This window comes from Pipistrellus hanaki, assembly GCF_964339955.1.
Source record: "Pipistrellus hanaki genome assembly, chromosome: 2".
Taxonomy (NCBI): domain Eukaryota; kingdom Metazoa; phylum Chordata; class Mammalia; order Chiroptera; family Vespertilionidae; genus Pipistrellus; species Pipistrellus hanaki.
The window spans coordinates 184,475,691-184,501,281 of record NC_140504.1 but is presented as its reverse complement, the minus strand read 5'-3'; the positions used below and the strand labels follow the sequence as shown (position 1 = coordinate 184,501,281).

At 51.1% G+C, this 25,591-nt stretch overlaps 1 protein-coding gene across 4 annotated transcripts in view; it reads right to left on the bottom strand.

The window, feature by feature from the left end:
• Positions 1–6,404: 6,404 nt before the first annotated feature.
• WASF2 (WASP family member 2) overlaps positions 6,405–25,591 on the bottom strand; it is a gene marked incomplete at its 3' end in the record, with an annotated part of 64,263 nt that continues 45,076 nt past the window's right edge. For 3 of the 4 annotated variants that reach the window (XM_084874990.1, XM_084874992.1, XM_084874991.1), the window contains exons 3-9: positions 20,233–20,367; positions 19,561–19,714; positions 17,420–17,537; positions 16,465–16,595; positions 13,443–13,595; positions 11,019–11,536; positions 6,405–10,143 (exon numbers count right to left, since the gene is read on the bottom strand). In XM_084874990.1, the coding sequence (XP_084731116.1) occupies positions 9,986–10,143; positions 11,019–11,536; positions 13,443–13,595; positions 16,465–16,595; positions 17,420–17,537; positions 19,561–19,714; positions 20,233–20,367 (1,367 nt within the window). Of the gene's footprint in view, positions 10,144–11,018; positions 11,537–13,438; positions 13,596–16,464; positions 16,596–17,419; positions 17,538–19,560; positions 19,715–20,232; positions 20,368–25,591 lie in introns of those variants that run through there. The other variant, XM_084874993.1, reaches the window with a different exon arrangement.

Sequence of the window (25,591 nt, the reverse complement as noted above, 5' to 3'; positions counted from 1 at the left end):
AATAGATACCGCTGTCTGTGTGTGGAGGGGATGGAGTGGGGCCTGACGGGAGACACCTGGGTGCCAGCTGGGGGACAGGGGAAGCTGGAGACCTAGGAGGGAGTGTGGCTGGCAGGTGGCACTCCCACCCCAGGATGCTCATCTGATGGGGCCCCTCTGCTCAGACCCAGGTACTACCAGACAAGGACCCCACCTCCCTGGGGGACAGGAACCAGCATGCTGGAAGCTTCTTTGGCTGAGGATGCCCCCCGCCCCCATCCTGCCCATATTAGCTTTTGTTGGGGGCTTTAGCATGAAGTATATACTCAAAGCTATTAATTTCCTTAGCAACAACCCATTCTAATCGCGGGTTTATACGCTGTGCTAGACACTGTGCAGAGTGTACTGCACACGTTACCTCATTTATGCCTGACAGGCATCCCAGGACGCAGGTAATATCTTCTCCATTTCACCGATGAGAAAACTGAGGAAGCGGGGGTTGGTGAATGGACCGAAGGAACGCGTTTCTGGGATGTTTGCCCTGTCTACTGGCCTCTCACTACCTTCCCTTCCAAGCCTGGGACTAGGGCGTTCTGACCCCGATTGGTGCGGGGGTTCATTCGGAGCCAGTGGCCCCCTTTGGGAGGTAGTTGGTGGGGCTTGTCATTCTGGAGCTGGAATTGCTTCGTTTTTAATGCAAAGGTGAGGGATGGTCAGCATGTGCATGTACCCTTGGGTGCATTGGAGACTAAGTGTGCAGGACGCTGAGTGAAGGGGTTTGGGAACCAGAAACAATGTGTTCACCAGGAACGGGCAAAAGCCGGTTTGAGGTGTGGCTGGAGAGGAAGCTCTGACTGGTACACCGCCCAGCCCCCTGGGCAAAGCCTGGAGATGGGCCTCAGAGCATTCTGCCCCCTCCCCTCCTCCCCCTATGGCACAGCCGGGGAGTCTGAGGCTGAAGAGGAATAGCCATTTGCTCGAACTCACACAGAGGAGTGGTGTGGGGAAGGGCCTCTGACGGACTCCCGATGCTCCACACAACACCCCCCCCACACACACACACACAAGGCCCAGGAGAGCGACCAGTGCTCACCCCCCTGGGCAGGCGTGGTCCTTGGCTTCCCCATCCCAGCTTCTGGCTCCAGGGCGGAATGCTGGCCAGCCTCCTATGGGGAAGGCCTGTGGGGGCCCCCATGCTGCGGACCCCCGTCTGTCCGGGTGTGGTGTGTAGGGAGCAGGTGTTTCTGGGCCTGCATCTGGACTCTCTGCCTTGGGTCCTGGGCCCACCCCGAGGGGGGTCTGAACCTGCCTCCAGGTCAAAGCCCGTGTGTCCATGGGATGGCTCCGCTCTCCTCAGAGTCTTCAGACACATCTCAGGTGCTCCCTGCTCCCAGGCCAGGGAGCCTCCGTGGCCAAGCCCTGTGACTGGGACGTGCTTATACAACACCCCTCGCTGCACGTCTGCTGAGCAAACGTGTATAGAGAAGTCCCGCCTTCCTTGTGAGAACGGGGCCCCCTGGAGGCAAGGCTGTGTGTTCCCCTCCCACTGAGGGTCCCTGAGAGAAGGGACATATCTGCCCCTCAAACTGAAGCCTTCTCTGTCTCTTTCAGCCTCAGACTCATCTGGTGCACAGCCTGGGGCTGCTCAACACCGCATGCCTGTGTGTGTGTGTGTGTGTGTGTGTGTGTGTGTGTGTGTGTGTTGAGGGTGGGTAGCCAAGACTTGCAGCCTCTCAGTCTCTGCCAATTTTCCAACCCCACCCAGCTACAGAGGTCTGGGAGGGTGAGCTGGGCCCCTGGACTGAGGGAAGCAGGGATGGGCCCAGAGCCCTCCTGCCTTCTGGGGTGGGCCCTGGGCTGGAGGTGGGGCCCATCTTTCCCTTCCTCCCAGGGCCTGTGTGGGGAGGGGGGGCAGCCCGAGTGCTGAGCCCCTGCTGGGGCCATGACCGCTTCTCCCTGCAATAAGTGAGGAGACAGCAGCTATTAATATAAGATGAGTTCACGGGCTCACAACTTCTGCAGGCAGGAAAACAGGCTCCCGGGGCTGGGGGCTGCGGCAAGTCTGTCTGTCAGATTCTCCTCGGGAGCCTGATGCCCTCCAGCCCCCACAGCCCAGCTCCCTACGTACTAAGACCTTTGTGCACACAGGCACTTGCATACAGGCACGTGCATGCAGGCCCATGTGGTGGTCCAGGCCCCTGGCTGTTCAGAGAACATACACATGCATACTTACCCAGACATGCATGTATAACCAGATTATCTGAACACTGGTACACATTTGTACACAGATATATCATTGCACACATGTATACAGATCATGTCAACTTCACGTGCACGTGGTTGCATGCAGGAACTCACACGTGCCTTTGCATACATGTATATACACGCAGAGACAGACTTATCCTTGTATTCATGTGTGCACATGGGTCTGAACATGCAGACCCATACCCGTTTGCACACCACTGCACACCCACATATAGACACAAGACTGTACCTGTAAACAAGCAGAACCCATAGCCATGTACACACGTTTGCAGACAGGACCACATTTACTGGAGGCCGGTACGTGCCCTTTTGCACGCAGTGCACACAGTTGCACAGGCTCCCCGCTGCTATCAGTGCTCAGCAGCCATGATTCACCGGCGGCAGGCCCTCGGTTTCCAGCTCCATGGAGCTGAGCTGGTTCAGCTTCCCCTCCCTGCCTCTCCCCTCCTCCAGCCTCATGACAGGCAGCCGCAGCTCCTGCCAACCCCATGTCTGCCTTCTGGCTTCCCACCCCCCGGGGGTCCCCAGATCCCTGATTAACCCCCTCGCTAATTGGCCACCAGCCCCTTGACTTTGCTGCAGGCCTTCTCGGGAGCTGGGAGCGAGAGGCTGCAAATTGGCTAGGAGGAAGGGTCTGGGGAATAGAGTGCAGGCGCAGGGCGAGGGTGCTGCAAGGCCAGGGCCTGGCTGCAGCCAGACAGGGCACCTCGGTGCCAGGGCCAGGGGACACCAACATCCTGTTTTCTGGCGAGGGCCCTCCTCCAGCTCACATGTATGCGGTCCTATGAAGCCATCCCTTCCTGCACACGTACATGCTCACCAGACGTGTGCATGGACATGCCTCACCCTCTTCTTCACACAAATGAATGTGAACATTCGCACATACCCAAGCACACTCATGAACAAACCCAGTAAGCATTCAAAATCTGACATATGCATAAATGAGCCTGCCAGATATCCTGAGACCATTTGTATGTACATCAAAACACACTTCGAGCCCAGGCCGGGTAGCTCAGGTGGTTAGAGCATCGGGTCCCCCTACACCAAGGTTGTAGGTTCAATCCCTGGTCAGGGCACATACAAGAATCAACCAATGAATGCATAAGTGGAACAATAAATTGATGTTCCTCTTTTTCTCTTCTTCTCTCTCTCAAATCAATAAATAAACTTAAACACACACACACACACACACACACACACACACACAACTTTACCTAAACACACAAATGCAGTCACATGTACAGGCTTGTAAACACACATACACATGCCTATGAATGTTCTCCTAAGTATATGTGCAGGCATGCACGACCATATACTTACGTGTGTGAGTGCACACTGTGGAGTCCAGGCACGCTGTGCACCCCACTCATATGCATGTAAATTTTTGAACCCGCTACCAGTGACCACCGCCTAGGGAGAAACTCCCTCCCGTAGCCTGCCTCTGGCTCTGCACCGGAAAGGGAAGCTGAAGGCTGGTGCAGTCCGTTGGCAGGGGGGCAGGGGCAGTGGGGGGACACCCCTCCCCCACGTTCCAAGCTGCCTGGCAGCGCTTTTGGCTTTGGCCTCTGTAGCTCCTGTCTTCTTGGCTCTGAGACAAGCCCACATCAGATTCTGCTCTGTTGCAGGCAGCCTGGGGCAGTGGAAAAAAGAGTTTCTATTTCCATGCTGGATACCAACTGGCTGTGTGACTTTGGGCAAGTTGCTGTGCTTCTCTGTGCACCACTTTCTCAACTGTAAAATAGGAATAAAAAACTCTCCGTTGGTCTGGTCACGTTTATGGGTGTGCTTTACTCAGGCACACACATCTGGGGAGGTGTCAGTGCCCAAGACGATGAGAGGCGAGCGGAAGGGCCTGCCTGTCATCACAGTCAACTCCTCACGGAACAGGTGAGGCCCCCTGGCTGGTGTGGCTCAGTGGTTGAGTGTCAACCTATCAACCAGGACATCACGGTTTGATTCCTGGTCAAGACGCATACTGATTAACAATGCTCTCTGATCTTTCTTTTTTCTTTTATCCTTTTCTTTTTCCCTTCCCTTCCCCTCCCACCCTCCCTCCCTCCTTCCCTTCCTTCACAGAGAGAGAGAGACATCAGTGATGAGAGAGAGCACCATTAGAGCATCACTGATCCGCTGCCTCCTGCATGCCCCACACCGGGGACCAAGCCTGCAGCTCAGGCATGTGTCCTGACCAGGAATCTAACCGTGACCTTTTGTTTTGGTCAATGCTCAACCACTGAGCCACACCAGCTGGGTTCTTTGATGTTTCTACCTCTTTGTCCCTCTCCCTTCCTCTATAAAATCAAGTGTATATAGATCCCAGAGAGGGAGCAAGGCGGGAGCCTAAAGATCTGCCTTCCGACCTCAGCCCGCACGCCCGCTCCTGTCTGTAGGGGAGTGAGTACAGTGGCAGGACGCCCCACACCGCCGTTCTGACGATTCCCCACATGGCTCTTCGGCTGTGAAAGGCTTTTTGTCCTGCAGCTTCAGATCCCCTCATCTCCTGGGGCCGAGGGGCAGCCCCTGGTGAGCGCCGGAAAATGCTCTCTGCCTGGCGATCTGGGGGGACTAGCCGACACCCACCCCCAGAATTTACAGGAAATAGCGCCAGATTGCCCTGGCCGCCGGGCGGCCAGGAGGGGGCAGTGAGGAACTGGCAGTGAGCAGGGCGGGGTGAGGTTTGCCTGGGATTGTGTGTATTCCTGTAACTGCGTGCGGATGTCTTTGTTTACACAGGAGCAGGGCTCTGTGGGTGTGCCAGTGTCCCTGTGCCCACGGATGTGGGTAGGTGTCTATTTGCGTGTCTACCTCTGAGTGTGCATGAATGTGTGCATCTGAACAGGTGTGTGTGCCCATGCCAAGCAGGGTGTGTCTGTGGGGAGCCCGTCCGAAACCCAGCGAGTTCAGGGGGCAGGTATTTCCAACTCCGGAGGAAGGTCTACAACGGCTGGAACCTCGGTCTAGCTCCCTTGATTTCAAAGCAAAACCAACCATTACCTGTAAACCGGCACCTGGAAGTGGACAAAAAGGGAAACCCTTTAACATGGCCCTTCCGACACCACCCACCATGCTTCCAGCTGCGGATTCTGAACGCGGGCGAGCCGCACGGTGAGCGGAGCGCCAGCCCGGATCCACGGCCGCTCCTGGCCAGCTGTGAGCTTAGCCCACGCGCTTACCCCTTGGCCTGTTTCTCTCGTGTGCAGTTTGGGGGCCCTGGCCTCCTGAGGGTGAGGCTAATGTCTGCGGTTTGGGGCAGGTGGTGGCACTCAGTGAATGCTCCTTCCGCTCAGGATGGGCCGCGGGGAAGCGCTGCGGAGGGACCGCTCCAGGGGAGACGCCGGACGCCAGCGCGGACTCCGGCTTCCCAGAACCTCATTCCTCCCTCCGCTCCCGGCAAGGGCGGCTCCCCACCATTCCGCCTTCTCCCGCGGCCGGCGCCGGGCGGCCTGTCCGTCACCGGCCCTGCGAAGCCAAGTGCTGACTAAACACAGGCCTGAGCGCAGGGTGGAGCCGGGGCTCCACGGGGGCTGGCGGCCCGCGGCCGCCTCCCCTGCACCCCCACCTCCAGCCCTGAGCGGAGCGGCTGGCGCAGCAGTTGCTGACAATTCAAAACTTCTGCCCCCTCTCCGGGGACGCCAGTGGGGGCCTGGAGCGCAGGCATGACCGGCCACCAGCCGGCTCCGCCCTCTCCCGCCGGGCCCGCCGGGCCCGTTCCTGCCCCGGGACAGCACCCACAGCAGCTGTGCTCGCAACCACCACAACCGTTGCTTCCTGGGCGGGTCACTTTTTGGGTCAGAACATAAACCCAGCCCCCGCCGGGGAGAGGGGCGTGCGGCAGGCAGCCCAAACCTTTTATCAGATTCCACTGGAAATCGTTCTATTTAAGGTAAGTTGCTTGGGTCTGAGGAACAGACAAGATGCCGGCCAGATGTTGGGAGGCGGCATCAGCATTCAGCCTGCGCTCCTCTCCTGCTGCAGCTCGGGCTGCCAGCGCGTCTCCCGGTCCCAGCGCACTCCCCGGGCCCGCGGAGGGGCCTGGGCGTCCTGCCTTCATCCCACCTCCCCCAGGGTGACCATCACACCTGGGCCTGCGGCCCCTCCCCACCCCCCGGAGCTGGCTCCATGTTTTCCCCTTCCATCCACCTCTCCCATTAAACACACACACACACACACACCCGAGGTGCCGAGTGGCTACAAAGATTTTATCGAGTTATTGAAAACATTGGCGTAGGTTTACGTAGGTGCATGTACAGTTACATGGAATCTTCAGGTCACTGGGAGCTAACGTACATGAGCCTGGCAGGGAAGCAGAGACCAGACTGGGAGCCACGGGGCTTTAAGAAACTGGACATCTTTCTGAGGACCGAGAGCAGCGGGGCAAAGGGAAAGGGTCCTGAGGGGCTTGGCTCACCCCCCCACCCACCGCTCAGATCTCCAGCGGAAGCTCCTCCCCCACCCTCGGGGGGAAGGGACCCATGTCAGACTGTGTCCCCACCGCACACGCGCTCGCTCCCTAAGACCTCGATGTGGAACACACACCCCAGTCCTTTGGTCCAGGTGCTTCTAACTGTTTGTGTCAGAGAAAAGAAGGCACTTTGGGAGCATATGGTCACTCTCCTACAGGTACACCATTCTAGACAGAAAGTAAAAACCGGTTAGTTTCTCAAGCGAGTTAACTAGAAGTCACTACAGTGATTGTTCCCAGGCGCTCACTGAGGCAGAGGAGGTGGCCCCTGGTCGGCGGAGCCAGAGGAAGCCCGGCGGAGGGCTGCGGCGAGGCGTAGGGAGGGCAGAGCGGGGAGGGCAGAGCGGGCACGGGGGAATGCGTAAGCAGAGGGTCACCAAAGCCAAGAGCCCTCAATCTGTCCGGCCGGCGCGGTGGAGCCGGAGGAGTGGCGCCGCGGGAGGAGATTTCACATTAGCCTGACAACACCGTTGGGCTCGGCGGTGACATTGGCCAGGTCGTTTCTGAGGCTCGAGCTCCTGGAGGCAGGCTGAGCTCAGCCGCTCTGAGCTTCCAGGGACAGGAACACCCCCCCCCCCCCCCCCCCAGGCCGCTCCTTTGGAATGTACTCGTCTCACCACCTGGGCAAAGCCACCAATCACTCTGACACCGCCTGCCGGGTGCGGGGCCCTGGGCCCCAGGAATGGGGGCAGGCTCCCTGGCTGAGCAGACCAGAAAGGGAGGTGGTTTCTTGGCCTCAGCACTTAAGAGTCCTTGTGAGCCATTGTTCCATTCGCTTACCAGCTTGGGCCCGGTTTAAATAATCACTAAACTTCGCATTCCACAATCACAGGATTCTAAAGACACACGATTACCTGCACAGGGTCCTTCATCATTCTAAGGGCCCGGGGCTTAAAGCAGCGTTTTGGGGGGCGAACCGATGCACAGGAGAGCCCAGCCGACTGGGTCCCAGCCTCCCCTCCCCCAGCCGAGGAAGCCGGCTGCTACAAAGCGCAGAGCTTGGCTGCATAGATTTTAATGAGAACGTCAGGCAGAGCTGTGCTGTTGCTCTCCGGGACTTGCAGATCATTACCAAACCAGCTGTAGGATGAGAACACAGCACATCGAACCCCTAGGAGGTCACTGAGCTAATGATCTAATCCTACCTTCCGCAGGCAGCGCCCCTCCCCGCCTCCCCTGCCCCCAGACCTCTCCGCGGCGGACTGTCCACTCCAGCAGCCAGGCCAACACCGCCCCCTCCAAGGTCAGAGCGGAACGATGGCGAGTGGCACAGACTCCCCCTTTCCAGAAAGGAGGGGGATGGGAGTGACTTAGTCAGAGCCATTAGGCCCAGGCCCTGGCCTGGCCGGGCCCCAGGACTCCTATTTGGAGAGCCACTGCCCTCCACCTCCACCGGCCATTTTAGGTTCTGAAGAATGGACCTTCCGCTTCCAAGTGCAGGTGGGAAGCAAGGCAGGGCGCACACACAGCCCGGCGTGCTCAGCACCAGCGCCAGGGGCTGGCCCTGTGCCAGAGGCACTGACCTGGGGAGGGGGAGGGGCCGAGGCAGCCCCAGGAGGAGGGCATGCTGGCCCCACAGCCCGAGTTCAAGGAAAAGAGGCAGAGGGGGCGCATTCAGCGGGCACAGCGCGGTACCCATGATTACACACGCTCCTCAGCCGGAGGGTTTACGAGGGCTTTGGCAATTACTACAACCATTTGCTGTGCGGGGCACAGGCAGATCCTGTTTCTCTTTGTTTCAGGCTCTGAAAGCAGGAGCAGCCAGGAGCAGCCGGCTTCGGCATGAGAGGCTGCACAATAGTTGGGGCAGAAGAGAGGAAACCTCCCTGCTGGCCACGCAGACCAGGCTTTCGGAATAATAGCACCTGTGTGTTAGCTGGGGGAAGGGGGGGAGGGCAGGAACGGCACTGGGTGCTGAGGAGGGAGCTGGAAATGAGACCCGCGGTCCCTCTGCTGATTTCAGCCTTCCTCGGGGCTGCCAGGCCCCCCAGGCAGCTGCCTGCCACGGCTGCCAGCCTGAGGGACTGCAGTTTCCACACTTGGCAGAAATTGGGGAAATAAAACGGGGAGGAGTGAAGAGGAATTGAAAACAGCACCTGTCAAAGCTGCCCACCCTCTTCCTTCTCTCACTACCTCTAGTCCCCCGACTGGGCGGTTCCCAAGGCCAGTGGCTGGTAGATAGCAAAGGGGAAGCAAAATATTACGAGGCCATAAGGGTCTGAGCAGCACTGAGGGCCTGGCACAGGCCCCCGAGCCCTCCTGCTGCCCCCCCCTTTATGGTGAGGTCGGAAGCAGCAGAGCTGAGAATGCTCGGCCCAGGCCCTAGCAGGTGCTCACTAGTTGGTCCCAGAAAGCACAGGTGACTTGGAATCAAACACCCTGGGCTGCAGCTCTGTTACGATCCAACTGCATGACCTTGAGCAAGTCACTTCCCATCTATAGACCTGAGCGTCACTCAGAGGGTAGGGCCCAAGGCGAGCCACCGTGCCTCCAGCACTGCAGTCCAGGTCTCTGAGCTTGGTCCTGCCAGCAGCAGAGGCCCCATCCCCCTGTGCCAGGGCGTTTGGTCATGGGTATCAGAGGTCAGAACTGGGCGGTGGTGCCCAGAGGCACCTGGTGACCGCAGAGGGGTGTGTAAAGGAAACCCAACCACCACACTCAGGAGACGGGGCCTGGGAGGGAGGCAAACACCTCATTCTTCATAAAAGCATCATTTCTGGGCAGAGGGGTTTGAGACCTTCTTTAGGGGCTTGATGGCTCCTGGGAAAAAGGGAATCCAGATACAGAAAGAGCTTAGCAAAGGCAGCCTCACCCTGCAGACCAGGCAGAGGGTGCAGCCATCTGGCTGCTGGGCACGTGGCCTGCTGACCTCCAGGGCAGGGGAGGGGCCAGCTGTGTCCACGCAGGCTTCAGGACAGGAAGTGGCTGGCGTTATTCTAAGAAGCTGAGGGCATGGCTCTGAGACCACAGTGGAAACGGCTCCTGGGGAAGGCACCACTCGTTCCCACCCACCCAGAGGGATCAGCTTTGGGGTTTTCCCTTCTCTCAATATGAAGGGCCGCGGGAACACCTCAGCCACGGACCCTCAGGGCCCCGGGGCTGCTGGGGGAGGGGAAATACATGTTGATTTGGAGGAAGCACATGGATATATCTTTGGTAGCTTCAGGGAAGGCTTTGGCCCTTGAGATTCTCCCCTCCCTCTTTCCCCCGGGACTGGGGGGGTGGCATTGAAAAGGCAGGTAGGAAGAAAAGAGAAGAGGCGGGCACAGGCAGGAAGAGCTAATCCGACCAGTCGTCCTCATCGAACTCGGAGGAGTCGTCTTCGGAGTCGCTGTACTCGACGGCGATGCGGCGCGACAGGATGGTGGCCACGTCGTTGCCCACCACGTCCCGCTTCTCCTGCTCCTGCTGCTCCTCCACCCGGCGCAGCTGGAAGCCTGCGGAGAGGCAGAGGGTCCGGAGGTGAGTGGCCCCAGAATCCATCCAGGACTGAGGAAGGGGGAATGGCCATGGGCTGGTGGAATATGGGAGAGGAAGGTGAAAAAGAAGGATCCTCTCGGAAAGGAGGAAGAAAAAAAACAAAGATGGAGGTTGATAAAATGGTGGCCCTGGAGCCAGAGGGGTCTCTGAAAGGAAGTTGCCACCTTCCCCTGTCAGCTCGCAGGCCAGTGCGGGTCCTACTCCGCTGGTGGGGACTGGCCACCACGCCCCACTAGTAGCACACAGTCTGCCCGATTCATCATTACCACAGAGCTCAGCTGCCCTAGGCTGTCTCCTCTAGACAATCCTCCAAGCAGAAGGAACCACTCTAGCCCCGGGGTATCTAGCCTGGCTTCTGACCAAGAGAGTAAATGCTCCAGAGGGAGGGGAAGAGAGAGGGGAGAGGTGACAAAAGAGGGAGGAGGCAATGGGTGAGGACGAGGGGAAGAGAGTAGGCAGGAAGGGGATGGAAGGCGAAAAGGTGAAGGACAGGAATGACTGAGTTCAGCGGAACAAGTACCTCCAGGATGTGATTCTGTTTCTCTGGGGTACAAAATGGATGCAAACACACACAAAGCACACATTTTCAAGAAATTCAAAGATCTCAGGTTAAGAATTCTTTCCTTTAAACCACGTGGAAAGAAATCCAAATCCCCCTATTTTTAGGGTGAAGTCTTTCTTTGGGCTGATCCCAGGCCTGAGGTCCCAATCTCTCCCCATCCAATGAAAGCTCCTCCCTGGGAAGGGCACAAACGCCTCACCCACCCTCCACCGGTCATCCCAGCTGCAGAAAGACAGTGCTCCCTGGTCCGGGACCCACTACTGCGTTTACCTTGGCGGATGGCTGAGAGCAAGTCACTGCGGGCGTCGCTCACAGGAGGCAAGGAGGACTTGGCCTTGGGTGCGTCAGAAGGCGGCGGTGGTGGTGGTGCGGCAGGCTGGCCATCTGCACCGCCATAGAAGAGAGGAGGCGGCCCAGGAGGAGGAGGAGGAGGGGGAGGAGGAGGTGCTCCTCCGGAGGATGGGGATAAGGGAAGCGGTGGCGGGTAGTCAGCTGCCGGCGGTGGGGGAGGAGGGGGAGGGGCAGCAAAATCGGGGTGAGGTGGGAAAGAGGGCGGTGAGGGTGGCGGTGGGGTCACCGGGGACCCAAGTCCTCCAGGTGGAGGTGGAGGAGGCACGTTGATCATCGGAGGAGGAGGAGGCGGAGGGGCCGAGGGCGGAGCGTAGCCGGGCTTGAGGCCCAGCGGGGAGCCCAGAGGAGGAGCTGGTGGTGGGTGGCTCGGGCTGACCACACTGGATCTTTTGGGTCCAGCTAAGCCAGACGCCCTTTGGTTGTTGTCTGCTGGGTAGCTAAAAGGACAAATAAAAAGACCCACCATCACTTTCAGGATGCAAATACTATTCATGGTTAAGCTACTCTATAAGCCTAGGTTTATTTTGGTTGATTGTATCATTTCATTTTGGTTCAAAGAGAAAAAAAAAAAGGAAGTAGTTAGAACAGACCAATATCAAACGGGCAGTTTTGTAAAGTAATGAGCTTCCTTCCCATTAGCAGAGGAGTCTTAAGCAGAGATTGAGAAAAACTACCTGAAAGAAGTAAACTTGGGATCAGATAAGGGCAAGCCAAGATCACCTCCTGGTTCCCCTCAAACTTTTAGTTCTGCGAGAAAAGGCACTCTCCTGACACCCCCCACCCCCGAAAGGAATGGCCAGTTTATTTTATTGATTTTTCACAGAGAGGAAAGAAGAGAGATAGAGAGCTAGAAACATCAATGAGAGAGAAACATCGATCAGCTGCCTCTTGCACACCCCCTACCGGGGATGTGCCTGCAGCCAACGCACATACCCCTGACCAGAATCAAACCTGGGACCCCTCAGTCCGCAGACCAACACTCTACCACTGAGCCAAACCGGTTTCGGCAGGAATGGCCAGTTTAATCCTAGAGCCAGGACTACAAAGGATGCAAGAAAGAACTGGAATAAAAATTCAACCACCACCGGCCCGCCCTCCGTCCCTCAGGTTATTGACATTTACTCCATCCTGTGAGGCAGGAAACGCCAGCCACGCTGACCAAACCTGAGGGCACAGACTTAGGCAATGGTACTTTCATGTTCATGTGCTAAAACCTGAGAAAGGAGGAGGGTCTGAGGGTCAGCAGAGACAGGAAATGGATGTGCCACCAAACTTAACCCCGGCTGAGAGAGGGCCAAGCTGCAGCTCTCCCTGTTTGCTCTGCTCGGCTGCAGGCTCTCAGGGCTTCCTTTCCTCCTTTGTATCTGCCCTGTGCTAACAGCTACTTCTGAGAAAAGCTGCCATCTTGCAATTTACCACAGACCTTCAAGCCTGAGCTGCACCTGACAGGACAGCCGGCAGGAAGTGATTTGGGAGGCAGAGATTTGGGATTAGTGGTTTCAAGAGCCAAGAAGAATGGGGCGGGTGGGATGCTTAGAGCATTTGCTTTAGGTTTCCATCCGAGGGTCCTCAGCACACCCAATCTCTGCCTGACAGTGTCCGAGGAGAGCCGTGTGCCAGGCACCGGCAGGGAAGAGTGATGGACTGAGGAAACAAACCGAACACTCCGAGCCCGCCAGCCACAACTTGCTAACCCTTCCCCTGCATGTCTCTGCCAGGGACACGGACGAGCATAAAAATGAACAGATTTTAACTTTCATCTCTCCTTCCCTTTGTTTCATTCTTTCTGGAGAGTCTATCCAACAGGGAAATGAACCAGAAGCAACAGAAGAAAAAAGTGACTGTCTGCTAAGTTCCTAGATAACCGGACAAGGTGTCATAAATAAATATTTTATGGGCGGTAAATATACCACTTCGATTCAGGTGGAGTGAAAGCTAAGGAACATGCCAGAGGTGAGTTTGGGGACTCCTATCTTCCCAGGGGCAGGCAGTAGTAAAGAACACAGGCTCGGGAGTCCGGCTGACCTGCCTTCCCATCAGGTTGGACTCTGCCTCTTGCTGGCTCAGTGACCTCAGGTAAGTGCACTGACCTCTCAGCCTTCTCAGTTACTCACCTGTAAAATGGGCTCCTATCTCAAGAGGATTCTTGTAGGAATTTAATAACATATACTGTTTGGTATAATGCCTGGCCCCTTACAAACACTTAATACATGTTAATTATTTCTATTATCTAGACAGATTTGCCCGAACTTATTTTAGTGCTCCTGGCCTGGATTTGGAACTCTTATTTTGTTCTTGAGTTTCTAACCATTCAGAGTAGATGGGAAAGGTACCACCACTTACCTGAATTCTGCTGGCGGCGGAGGTAAGCTCTCCTCAGAGAAGGAAGAAGGCAGAGAGGTGGAGTCTGACTGCGGTGGCGGTGGGTAGTTGCTTACATCCATGTTTTCAACAGAACCGATGCTACCATTCTGGTACACCAAGGCGGGCGGATACCTGACAATGAACCCAACACAAAAACTCACTTTAAAAATCTGGCCAGTGTGGCTTACTTGGTTGGTCCTCAATCCACATCAATGTTTCTCTCTTCAGCTTCTTCCTTCTTCTCTCTCTAAAACTCAATTTTAAAACTTTTTTAAAAACTCTGAGTGATACTCCCATTAAAAAAACTTTTTTTGTATTGATTTTTTACTGAGAAGAAGGGAGAGGGATAGAGAGCTAGAAACATCAATGAGAGAGAAACATAGACCAGCTGCCTCTTGTACACCCCCTACTGGGGATGTGCCCGCAACCAATGTACATGCCCTTGACTGGAATCGAACCTGGGACCCTTCAGTCCGCAGACTGACGCTATCCACTGAGCCAAACCGGTTTAGGAGATACTCCTATTTTTTAAAAAGACCCCACAAAAATGCATTTGATACAAAAGGTATTAAGAAAAAATAAGTTTATTCCCCATATAGTTTCTGCTATACTGAAATTTTATTTTAGGACTAAATATTCCATCGTTAGCATCTCCCAGGTATTTCTGCTGGATTGTTTGTAGGAATGGGATTCAACCCACATTATCAAAACCATGCTGTTCCTTTTTCAGTGCTGGACTTGTCAAACCCAGCAGTTCTTTTAAATTCTCTCCCGATGTTAGGAGCAGCCTATACCCGAATCCTCAAGTATGTCTGTGGCAAAGGGCAGAGCCAAGCCCCAAGGCTAATGAGCTAGTTGCAAACACGTGACTGGCACACAGCCTGGTTTTGAGGTCGGCAAGCCTCTGCAGTGCTCTAAGGCCAAGGAGGCATCTGACTGCAAAAGCAAGCTGAGGACAAGTCCAAGGTGCTGGTGGTTGTTAGATGTGGTCTCTTCGCCAGCACTCTCTTATCAATAACAAAATGAGCTGCCAATTAAAGAGGGATGCTAGGGCTTGCCTTATGAAAATCTGCCCCTCAGAGCACTGGGCTTTGGGCAAATTTGCTCTGGGTGAACAACAAACCTACAAACAAGCACAAAAATACCAAGCAGCAGCTAGTGTACCCCCCTCCCCCACTTCCACAAAGAAAGCTTCTAAAACAGACTCAGAGAACCAGGAGGTCACCACTTTGATTCCTGGTCAGGGCACATGCCTGGGTGCAGGCTTCCCAGTAGGGGGCGTGCAGGAGGCAGCTGATCAATGATTCTCATCATTGATGTTTCTCTCCCTCCCCCCTTCTCCCTCCCACCTTCCTTCCTCGCTCTCTAAAATAATATACTTAAACAATAGAAATTTATTTCTAAAAAAAATAAAATTAAATAGACCCCAAGGAGAACAGAGCTGAATGGAACTGAATCAAATGCTGCTCTGATATGAAAAATCCCCAAGGCCTGGAGCCCTGTAGTCTTGACACATCTCTTTATAGGTTCGCCAACTAGCATGTCCAGGTAAACTAGCCATGCAACCCAATTCCAAATCTCTTGGAGAACAGGGAAATGGGAGGCAAAGTTCTTGTTTTCACCAACCCATTACACACACACACACAAAACAACAAACCTCAAACCCACAAAATAATGGGCATATTGCCCGGTGGCATAGCTCAGTGGTTGAGCGTAGACCTATGAACCAGGAGGTCACAGTTCAATTCCTGGTCAGGGCACATGCCTCGGTTGTGGGCTTGATATCCAGTGTGGGGTGTGCAGGAGGCAGCTGATCAATGATTCTCTCTCATCATTGATGTTTCTATCTCTCCCCCTCTCTCTGAAATCAATAAAAAAAAAGTATTTTTTTAAAAAAAATAGTAGGCATATTCTGAACATGCAAGCTTCTGGCCCTAAGAATCACTGAACCTATGACAAGGGCCTCTCTGAACAGGATGGGACACTACAGAATGAAATGGCCCTTTTACTGGGAGGTGAAGGTAATGGAGGACCCTCAGGGCTGATTTCCCTGCAGAGAAAAAGGTTCGTTTTTCCTCTCACCATCTTTATCACCCATTAAAACAAATCTCTTAATCCAGAAAGAACAAGTGTCAGAAGTGTCAAGATTTTTAAAAGTCAAAATTTTCATGGTAGAGTTATTTCTAAAAGCAAGAACAACTCAACTCTTTCCGTTTATCATTCTTAGACACCTGGCATGGGCTGGGCTGGATCTCTGACAGGCAGGATACAACATATTTAGGGGAAAACCAGGATGGCATTCACACCCAGCAGAGGTGGTGACTTGACTTTGAATGTCACACAGGTTGGGCACTAGGATAAGCATCAAACGGAGCGTTGAGACCATTCTTTTTTCCTTTCAGACCTCTAGTGTAATTTGGTATTGGGAAATGGGGTCAGACTGACATCTACTATTTCTCCATGGAGATCTATAGCCTCAGTCTGGCTGAGCGACCTTTCCCACACTGTCTCTGAGACCTGCTTTCAGTCCCTTGGCCAACTTCTCTCCTGAGACTGACAAAGGAAGGCGGCTGAAAAGTTGCTTCGGTGATGTGCACAAATTCCCTGCTGGGCCTTCCCCATTCCTGGGAGAGGCCCAGTGCTTAGGCACTGCCTTCAGATCACTGCTCTGGAGGCAAAGGGCTCCCAAGACCACTTTTCTTCCCCTCCCAGTCTTTCCTTTGAGGCCCTTGGTTGTGCCAGTGCCTGGCGGAGTGAGGGCACTAGAAGCCGTGGTTTTCCCCCCATACCACTCAGTCACCTCATTTAAACTGCTGAGTCTTGATTAACTTAGCAAATTTTAATCACCAGATGGATGCACTTTAAAGTAGTTAACAGTGATATCAATCTAAGCCATACAGCCAGCCTGCAGGGGGTGTGCAAGGTGTCACATAAAGCTGTCAGACTGAGGTCCCCGCCCCTTCAAAGAATGCTACCAATGGTACAAAACAGGATCACCTACCCAGAAGGCCCCAGCTTTTCTTTGGATTCCACAAATTCTTGTCCCATCTTCATTTTCTCCCACTCTTCCTTACGTGTCTTGATTTTACGTGGGTTTATGTTACCTCGATTTGGATTATCTTTCTTTTCTTTCTGTAATAAAAAGGGACAGAAAATCCTATGTAAAACATTCTCCAATGCTCTTCTCTAAAATTCCATCCACCTCCATGGATACACACTCAATAGACACTTTACCTAGACAACATAGAGTAACTACAGAATTTATAATAGAATTACTCTGCCACAAAGGTCAGCTAAGAGAGATGAGAGTCATGATAGCTATAGCTATCTGGGGAAGATGTAAGGAAATAGTTAAAACAAAACCACCAATGAGGGTTTCTTCAGCCTGTGCAGCTGAACTAGCCCCTGGCACTCTCCTGGCAGCCATGCTAATGGGAGTGTGAGGTGGCGGCTGATAGGTCATATATGCTTACACACATCACTGGGAGTCTAAGGGGAGCATCTCCTAAAACCAGGCCTACCGCCCACCTCTACTAGCCACCAGCAGTGAAGGTGTTAAACTGCTCCTGTTGCAAATCGAACACTGTAGAGCCTTGTGCTGATCTCTCAGAAATGAGCTGCAAAACTGGCAGGGAAGGGACTGGCCTAGCTTGAGTGTCCAGCAGAGTCAGGTGCAAATTGCAAGAGAAATAAATGGTGAATAGAAAAGTCAATTTCTAAAACTCAGCCTGAATATACTATTGTTAATAGTGCTGGGGGGAACAAACACAATTCTGGTGTGATTTATACTTTCATCTTGGTTGTGCTTGGAGTGGACACATTTTTTTAAGTGTTTCACCTGGCATCCAAGCAAGCAGCCACTCAGAATGATCACTTCACATAAGACTGGCTTCCTTTTTATCCCCCTCCACAACCGTGCCTACTGATGTGTAGAACAGAGGCCCCTTCCCCCTCACCCTATGCTTTCTCTTCTCTTTCATGATATCCTTGGTGTCCTGCAGCATCTTCTCCTTCCAAAGATCAAAGAAGTACGAAGGGTCTGTGTAGAATTTGAGTGCTTCTTTCCCATCGTCCCTGGGATAGAAATGAAGACAAGTAGCTGTCAGTAGACAGATGAGCTCCTAACCAAATCCAATATTCCAAACACTTACCAGTTAGCAGTTTCCACACTCAGGAGTCAAGTCCTTCAAACTGATTGCTTACTTCCTCTTCCCTACCAGCGGTCCATGCCCCTCCAATGCCACCTCCTTATTTATCTGGCTTTTAAAGAACCTTAGCCCCACCCTCGATTCCTGGTGAGGAATTTGCATAGTCGGGAAAAGAATGGGCTATAGCAGCAGGAAACCCGATTATTTCTAATGATTTGCATGGCCTCTGACATCTCCCTGAAGATACCCTAGCCTATCAGAGGGGATTTCTGCTACTGGTTCCCTTTCCCTGCACCAACTACCCTGGCTCTCTAGGAAGCATTAGTGGCTTCCCACTCACCTGAAACCTGTGCACACATGTGTACATATACACACATCAATGTATACATGTGTGCAGCTGGTATTCCTCTGTGAAAACACATAACCACAGTGCTCCACCTTCTTGCTTCCTTCTATAATAGCTCAGCATCCACCCAGCACCCCCCAGCTCCCCAACCACAAGGGGGCCCTACTGAGAACAGATGGCCAGATGTTTTATGACTACAATATTTAATTACCATCTCTTAGTGGCTGTGCCGGAACAGAGTGAGTGACTGAGTGTTAAGGTAAGAGTTATCTGCCAGGCTCGATGACCCTAGTGGAATCCTACATTTTGGCATAAGTCTCTCTCACTTTCCAGAAAGCATGTACTTAGGACATTTATTTTAACACTACTCTGAACTAAAAAGAATTGGAAAGGCAATTCTACATCCTGGCTTTCAATTCTATCACAACACACAAAAAGCATTTCCAAATCAAACACTGATGATTTTTTATATTAAATCTTGTTGTGTTAGCTACATCTCCACTCATTTATGTTAAGCCAAATTCAGATAACTGAAAGCATATTAAAGAGGAAAATACCTTTATTTAAAATATAAACTTGTTTTATATTGTTTATCCTATCCTACCACACCCTGTATCATATCACTTTGATATTCTCAGGTGTGTACTCCCACTGCCCAAATCCAACTAAATAATAGAGCAGAGTCAAATCTCTGCCCTACTATGATAGCTAGTCCCTTTGGAAGTCAAGGGACAGGTATAATTTCACACAATAAAAATATACGATAGATGCCAGATGCTTTCCCAATATCTGTGTCAGAAGCTACTGTGCTCCTATCCCAGGCTCCCGGACCAGCAGGTGTCCTTGATTCCTGCGCACTGGTACCCACCCCAGCGTTCCTCTGTGTAGTACACCCATGTCTCACAGAAGATACTGCCTCCAGCTAGCTGTAATTACTTTTTCCCTGTTCCAAAGATATTTATGGATGCAAGAAGATAAATATTTGCCTCTGTCCTGCTCAGTGGTTACTTGCAGGATAACATTACCAGACCCTTAGAGGGGAAGGGCTACCTTCTTCTTTACAGTCCAGCCACGCGGTGCAGTTCCTTTCCGAGGGGACTGTTCAACGAGTGAACAACACTCGTTTGGAACAATGCCCATCACTCCGTAAGCTTTGGAAGGACCCCCAGGGCCCAGAGCAGCCCGTCCACAAGGCCGGCCCCACGAAAACGCCCCAACATCTGGTAAGCGAGTGGTTTCTGAGTAACTGGGAGCCTTGCTCGAATGTTGCCCCTGGGATGTACTACAGGACTGCCTTGTAACAAAGTCCTTTTGGTTCTAACATAACTAAATTCCTTGGATGGAATCCAAGATGGATCTGCTATATCAAACTAAACTTGTGGCATACAATAATATAGCCAACTTTCAACGTATGAATTTCAGAAACCAAACAAGAATAAGTGACCACTGCTTATGTGATAATGTTAGTTTCTGCTGCCACAAGAACTCGGGGGTAGGTGGTGAGCTTTTTGATACAATTCTCTGACATACACAAATCTTCAAATAAAAAGACAACCTAATGTTGTTAGCCGCAGGTCAGAGAGAGGCGGAGCTGGCCGATTACCTGTAAGGGGTGAGGTTGTTGAGAGGCGGAGGGGTATCACACGTGTTGTATGTTTCCAGGACAGGCACAGGCAGCGAGTTTCTGTCAAAAAGCTTCTGGTCCTGAACGGTAGAGCTTTTGAAGGCCTTTCGGGTGTTGATTCCTTGCAGCGACACTGAGAGAAGATGGAGGCATTAGAAAATGGACGACAGGCTATCTGAGCAAACACTGAGTCACGCCAGCCGGAGAGGCCTCAGCTGCTCCATTTCTTGGCCGCGGCTGCCTGCAGCCAGGCTTTTTTCCTCCCCCTCTGGGGAAGCCCCACAGGCTGTCAGCAGCCCAGCCATTTCAGAACAAAATGAGGCAACACAAAGGTTTACTATGTGGCCAGATCTAGCAGGCCTCTCCTGAGGAGGAATGAATCTTCCAAGTACTTTTATGGTAGCAGAGTAAGATTGGGGGAGGGGAATCCGAGAGAGAGGGAATTGGGGGAATGGGAGAGGGAGTGTGTGGGAGTGTGGGAGAGCTAAAAAGATTTCTCTATGCCACCCAAGCTTGTGCTGCTTCAAAGCAGAACTCCATAGGTTTCTGTGATTTCTCCTCTCACTTTTTTTTTTTTTTTTAACAAATCAGGAAAAAAATTATAAGAAACTGCTCAGCAGAGCCTGCAAATGCTGAGCTCAGCTGCCTTACCTTCTTCTTCCTTGGGATCCAGCTGAGTGACTTTAACTTGTAGGCGGTCAATCCTCTCAGCAAGGGAGCTTACCCGAGAGGCAAAGGTATTTGCCTGAGTGAAGAGCTCTCCAAAAATGTCCTCTGCATATTTACCTGCACGAACAAAGAAGCCAGCTCATTAGTGCATGAAAGTCACATAAATGGTCAGAAAAACTGGCTACTAAAGACCATCTTCCCCACCTCCGAAAGAGCCTTCCCTCCCTCCGGATTGTTTGGGTTACATGCAGACGGTTGCTCCTGGAGACAGAGACCCAGCCTCCATAGCTGGGCACTCTGCATATGTCCTACAACTTAGGCTTCTTGGCAAACAATGAACAGTCACAAAACTCAAAGCAATCTGAATAAAATTGAAAGGTATAATACAAAAAATGAATCCCGGAAGGGTAGACAATATGTCTACACCTTTGCCTATAGCCCTTAACCCCTTGCTACCCTGTAAAAGCACCTTGTAAATGGTTCTGGAAAACAGACGGGAAGTTAGAAGGACTTTCTAGGTGTCTACAATTAACATGAAAACAGGACATTACATCCTCAGTGGAGCCTTAAAAGTGCATTGAACAATCATGATGAGTAGTGGTATCTTCGAGGAGCTTTGAACTTACCAGCAATGCGCAGCAAAGACTTACAACTTCTTTTAAGGGGTGAAAAGCTTATTCTGTGTTTTATAACCTACAGTTCTGCAAGTCTTTGCTCTAGGTTATAATCCTTCAAATCCACATCTCAGGGAAAAAGTGAAAAGCTAAAACTTTCAAGCCCTCCAGGAAAAAACAGCATACCAGCGGTCTCTTTCCACAAGGTCTTGTTTTTAGAAAAAGAAGAGTTCCATCAATTTCTGTTCTTTCAACCCTGGAATGCAAGGAGAATTTGCAGCCAGAGAAACATAAGAGCAATGTGACGCTACCTTCATATCGTCACTCCAAGCCACAAAGCACATTCTTGCTAGGAACGAAAAGTGGTGCATATAAACAAATGTACCATCTGAGTTTCTTTTTCTTTCTTTCTTTTTCTTTTTTTTTTTTACAGAGAGGAAGGGAGAGAGATAGAGAGCCAGAAACGTCGATGAGAGAGAAATACTGACCAGCTGCCTCTTGCACACCCCCCACCGGGGATGTGCCCGCAACCAATGTACATGCCCTTGACTGAAATCGAACCTGGGACCCTTCAGTCCGCAGACCGACGCTCTATTGCTGAGCCAAACTGGTTTCGGCCCATCTGAGTTTCTTATTTGTACTATGGAGGCAGGCATAAGTAACCATGTTCTACCAAAAGATAATTTCTTTGAGAACTATTCAAAATGGACCCTGATTTTTAGGTTCTAAACTTCATTTATGCCTAGTCCACACTCGGGGGTGGGGGGATAGTCCAAAACTGCACCTTCAGGGTGAACTGTAGTTCACCTTCCCAGTGTAACCTGGCGAGTAAGGATGAGACTAATCAACTGCATATTATGAATTGCTGGTAAATTTAGTCAATAAGGAGTCTCTAATCAAGGAAAGGAGCAAGTCTTTGCATACTGAACGGTTTTGTGATCTAAACAGCTCTGGGGAGCTCCTGGCTCAAAGGACTCAAACTGGCTGACAAGCTCAAAACCACACTGTATCCTGCTCATCCAGGTAACAGGAAATTGTGAGTGTAAGGCTAAAGCAGAGAAACATGCAACATTATGTGGGGAAAATAAACCAGGCTCAGAAATATTAGTTGTCCATCCAGCTGTTCTGGAGGAAAAGAAAACCCCAAATTAACTTATTTTAGGCCACCATGAGAGTACCTAGGATTTCCTGATCCTCGGTGAAGGGAGCAGTGATAGAGGGAGTAGAGGCTTACTGTGTGGCACGGTGGTTTTCAAGATAAAAATCTTACAAAGAAACCCAACATATAAAAATGGCAACACCGAGAATGCTATTTGAAGAGAAAGTGAGGTGGTGTGAAGGCCCCACCCCCCAATCCCTCCCCCCTCACATTCCATCAGGCCCAAGGTATGCTTAGAACTACAAGATGATAGAATTGTGGAAGCAGTGGCCCTCAAACCAGAAAATTTAAGTCTGTTTCTTTCTGTTTCTACCTGTGCACTCTTCAGCAAATCACAATCTCTCAGCTTCAGTTTCCTCACCTGTAAAACAGGGCTAACTGTATCTACCTCACCAAGTTGTCACAGGATTAAATGTAAGTTGTTACAATGAGATTCTTCCTTATATTACTCAACCATATCAGATGACTTTTAAGAGTGTGAATATCTAAAAGTCTTGTTGTATGCTTAGAAGAAATTTAAAATATAATTCCAGTCAGTTATTTGATAGTCCCTATTCTTCAAGTACTAAAAATTACTTCACCTGTAGGAGAAAACCAGCGTGCCTTGTTCAGAGTTACATTTCACTCATTCAAATTACTCACTATCACATCGGGACATTCATAATGGACATCATGTTTTGCAAATCAGTCATCATTTTTCTCCCTTTGCAGTAGAACTCTTCAAACTAAATATTACATGGAGTTGGAACAGGTAAAACTGAGTTGTTAAAAAATGTGAAGCTACTCGTGTTGAAGCCTGAGTGGGACTCTTGAAGCACCTCCCTCCCCAGATGGCGTGACCCCAGTACACTTGGTTATTAAAGTCAACATCACAGCATTTCTTAATGACCCCAATGGGGCGGCACTCTCCTGGGTGGTCAAAGTGCTGGCTGGCTGTGTCTTTATTTCCTAAGATATAGCAACCTAATACGTGAAATACCAATCTCACTGCACTAAGGGAAATACCAATCTCACTGCACTAAGGGAAAACACGAATTCTGGATATGCTATCACAAAGCAATCCGCAGCTATGGAATTTTTAGTTTTGTGCCTTATCCATTCCATAATCACACTTTCCCTACTAGACGGAGCACTTCTGGCTGCAGTACAACACATGAGGCCAAGATCATGAGTTTGAAGCACATTCCTGCGTCCCTCTCTGGTAGGTGAAATCCCGGCATCTTCCAAGGTCTGGTTTAAAGGTAACCTCTTCTGTGTAGCCTTCCTTGACCCTGCCAATCCCCAACAGTGTGCCCACTCCTATAGGTAGTATTCCTTCCTTCCTTCCCTGTATTCACTGTGCACCAACACCATGAGGTGGTGAAGAGAATACAGGTATGAATCACTCAACAAACATTTACTGAGCCTCTACTGGGTGCCAAGTATTCTAAATAAGACAGATACTGACTGGGGTTCAAGGACGAACAACAATGATTTCTGCCTTCAAAGAACTTTTAAGATATATAATTTTCCATCTAATGTGATAGGTAATAATACAGGCATGTAATAGGAGCTCAGAGGAGCACTCAGTCCAATTTAGAGGAGGAGATCCCTGAGCTGGGCCTTAAGAGATCAGCTCTCAGGATGGAAGGGCTCTCCAGGTAGGGGAACAGCCAGGGGACTGGATGAAGGTATGAATATGCTCTAAGAGACCTACAAGGAGTTGATCATTCATTCTTTCTTCCTCCCTTCTGCCCCCTCTTTTTTCCTTTTAAATCCTTTAAAAAGACTGTAACATGGGAGAAGATGGACTGCAGAAAATGAGGCTGGAAAGGAAAGCAGGACTTGAAGAGTCTTTAATGATAACAGACCAAGGAACCTTTTAGGCAATTCCACAGGGAGGCACAGGGGAGATAAATAGTTAACATTTGTACTCTTAGTTTAAAAACACTTTTTAAATTACAAAAGTTAACACATCCTCAACTTCTAAAAATTCAAACAACTCAGAATTATAAAAGTAAAAAGCAATGTTTGCATTTTGGATAGATGACTGTGGCAGGGGTATAGGCTTAAGATTTTTAGGTGTATAGATTGAGGGGTTGATCAGAGAAAGGGAAACCAGAAGGAGGAAATGGCAATAGTTTAGGTGAGAGTCAACAAAGGTCTGAACCAGCCCTAACCAGTTTGGCTCAGGGGATAGAGCGTTGGCCTGTGGACTCAAGGGTCTCAAGTTCGATTCCGGTCAAGGGCATGTACCTTGGTTGTGGGCACATCCCCAGTAGGAGGTGTGCAGGAGGCAGCTGGTCGATGTTTCTCTCTCATCAATGTTTCTAACTCTCTATTTCTCTCCCTGTAAAAAAATTAATTAAAAAAAAAAAATTTTTTTTAAAAGGTCTGAACCAGGGCTCTACTGGCAGAGACAGAGTGCAGGGGACTGAGATGAGAAATCCTTGATAAGCAGCGGTATCTTCAAGGAGCCTTGAACTTAGCAACTCACAGCAGAGACTGACTTGCCTCTTACTGGCTGCTGTCTCTCTAGGCAAGTTATCTTACTTTTCTGAGCCTTCATTCCTTCTTCTGAAAAAACAGAAGTATCATCTATTTTTACAGGATTATTGAGAAGATTAAATGAGATAATCTATGTCAAGATCCGATTAAAACATGGCATAAAGCAGGCAGTCAACAACTATGACTTCCCTTCTTACCCTCTCTCCATTCTCCCCTTAAGATTTATTTATTTCTGTCTCCTCTGGTCGATTATAAGCTCCTGGAAGGCAGAGACCATTTCTTTTCTTTCTTTAAAAAAAAAAAAAATTTTTTTATTGATTTCAGAGAGGAAGAGAGAGGGAGAGAGACAGAAATATCAATGATGAGAGAGAATCACTGATTGGCTGCCTCCTGCACGCCCCCTACTGAGGATCAAACCCAAACACAGGCATGAGCCCTTGACCAGAATTAAACCCGGGACCCGTCCGTCTGCAGGCCGATACTTTATCCACTGAGCCATACCGGCTAGGGCCAGAGACCATTTCTTATTGCTGTATCCCCTCAGCACTGAACATAAAGCATGCTCAATAGTTGTTTACAGGATGAATAAAACGTCACTAGCTCCATGATGTAAGGAAATCCTGTTTCTGTAGGCACAAGCTGATCCTGGCCCTCAGATCGCTTCCTTAAGATAGGAGCGGTCTGATTACAGATGGGAGTGAGCAATGGCATCCATCAACGCTACCCTGAAAAACACCTGAGAGCACAGCTCTTGCTGAGTGCGAATAAGCAGCATCGTTAGCTAGATGTCCTTTGTCCTGTGACGAAGGAACCCGTGTGTGATTGCCTTCCACCCATTTGGCCTTCTCAGGGTGACAGAAGCAGGGACGATGCTTTTAAGCACAGCGAGGCACTCTGCGGCTTTCATGTGCTTCCTTGTCAGCTGCACTGCTGCTGCGCTCTGTCACCGTTCCTTTGTGTGAGGCAGGCATCGACAGCGCTCCGTTTCCTCGTGACGCCCATCCAGCTTCCCCAAGTCCCCTCTGAGCGAGGCGAAGGCTTAGGGATCGCAGCGATGGCCTCTGAGCGAGGCGAAGGCTTA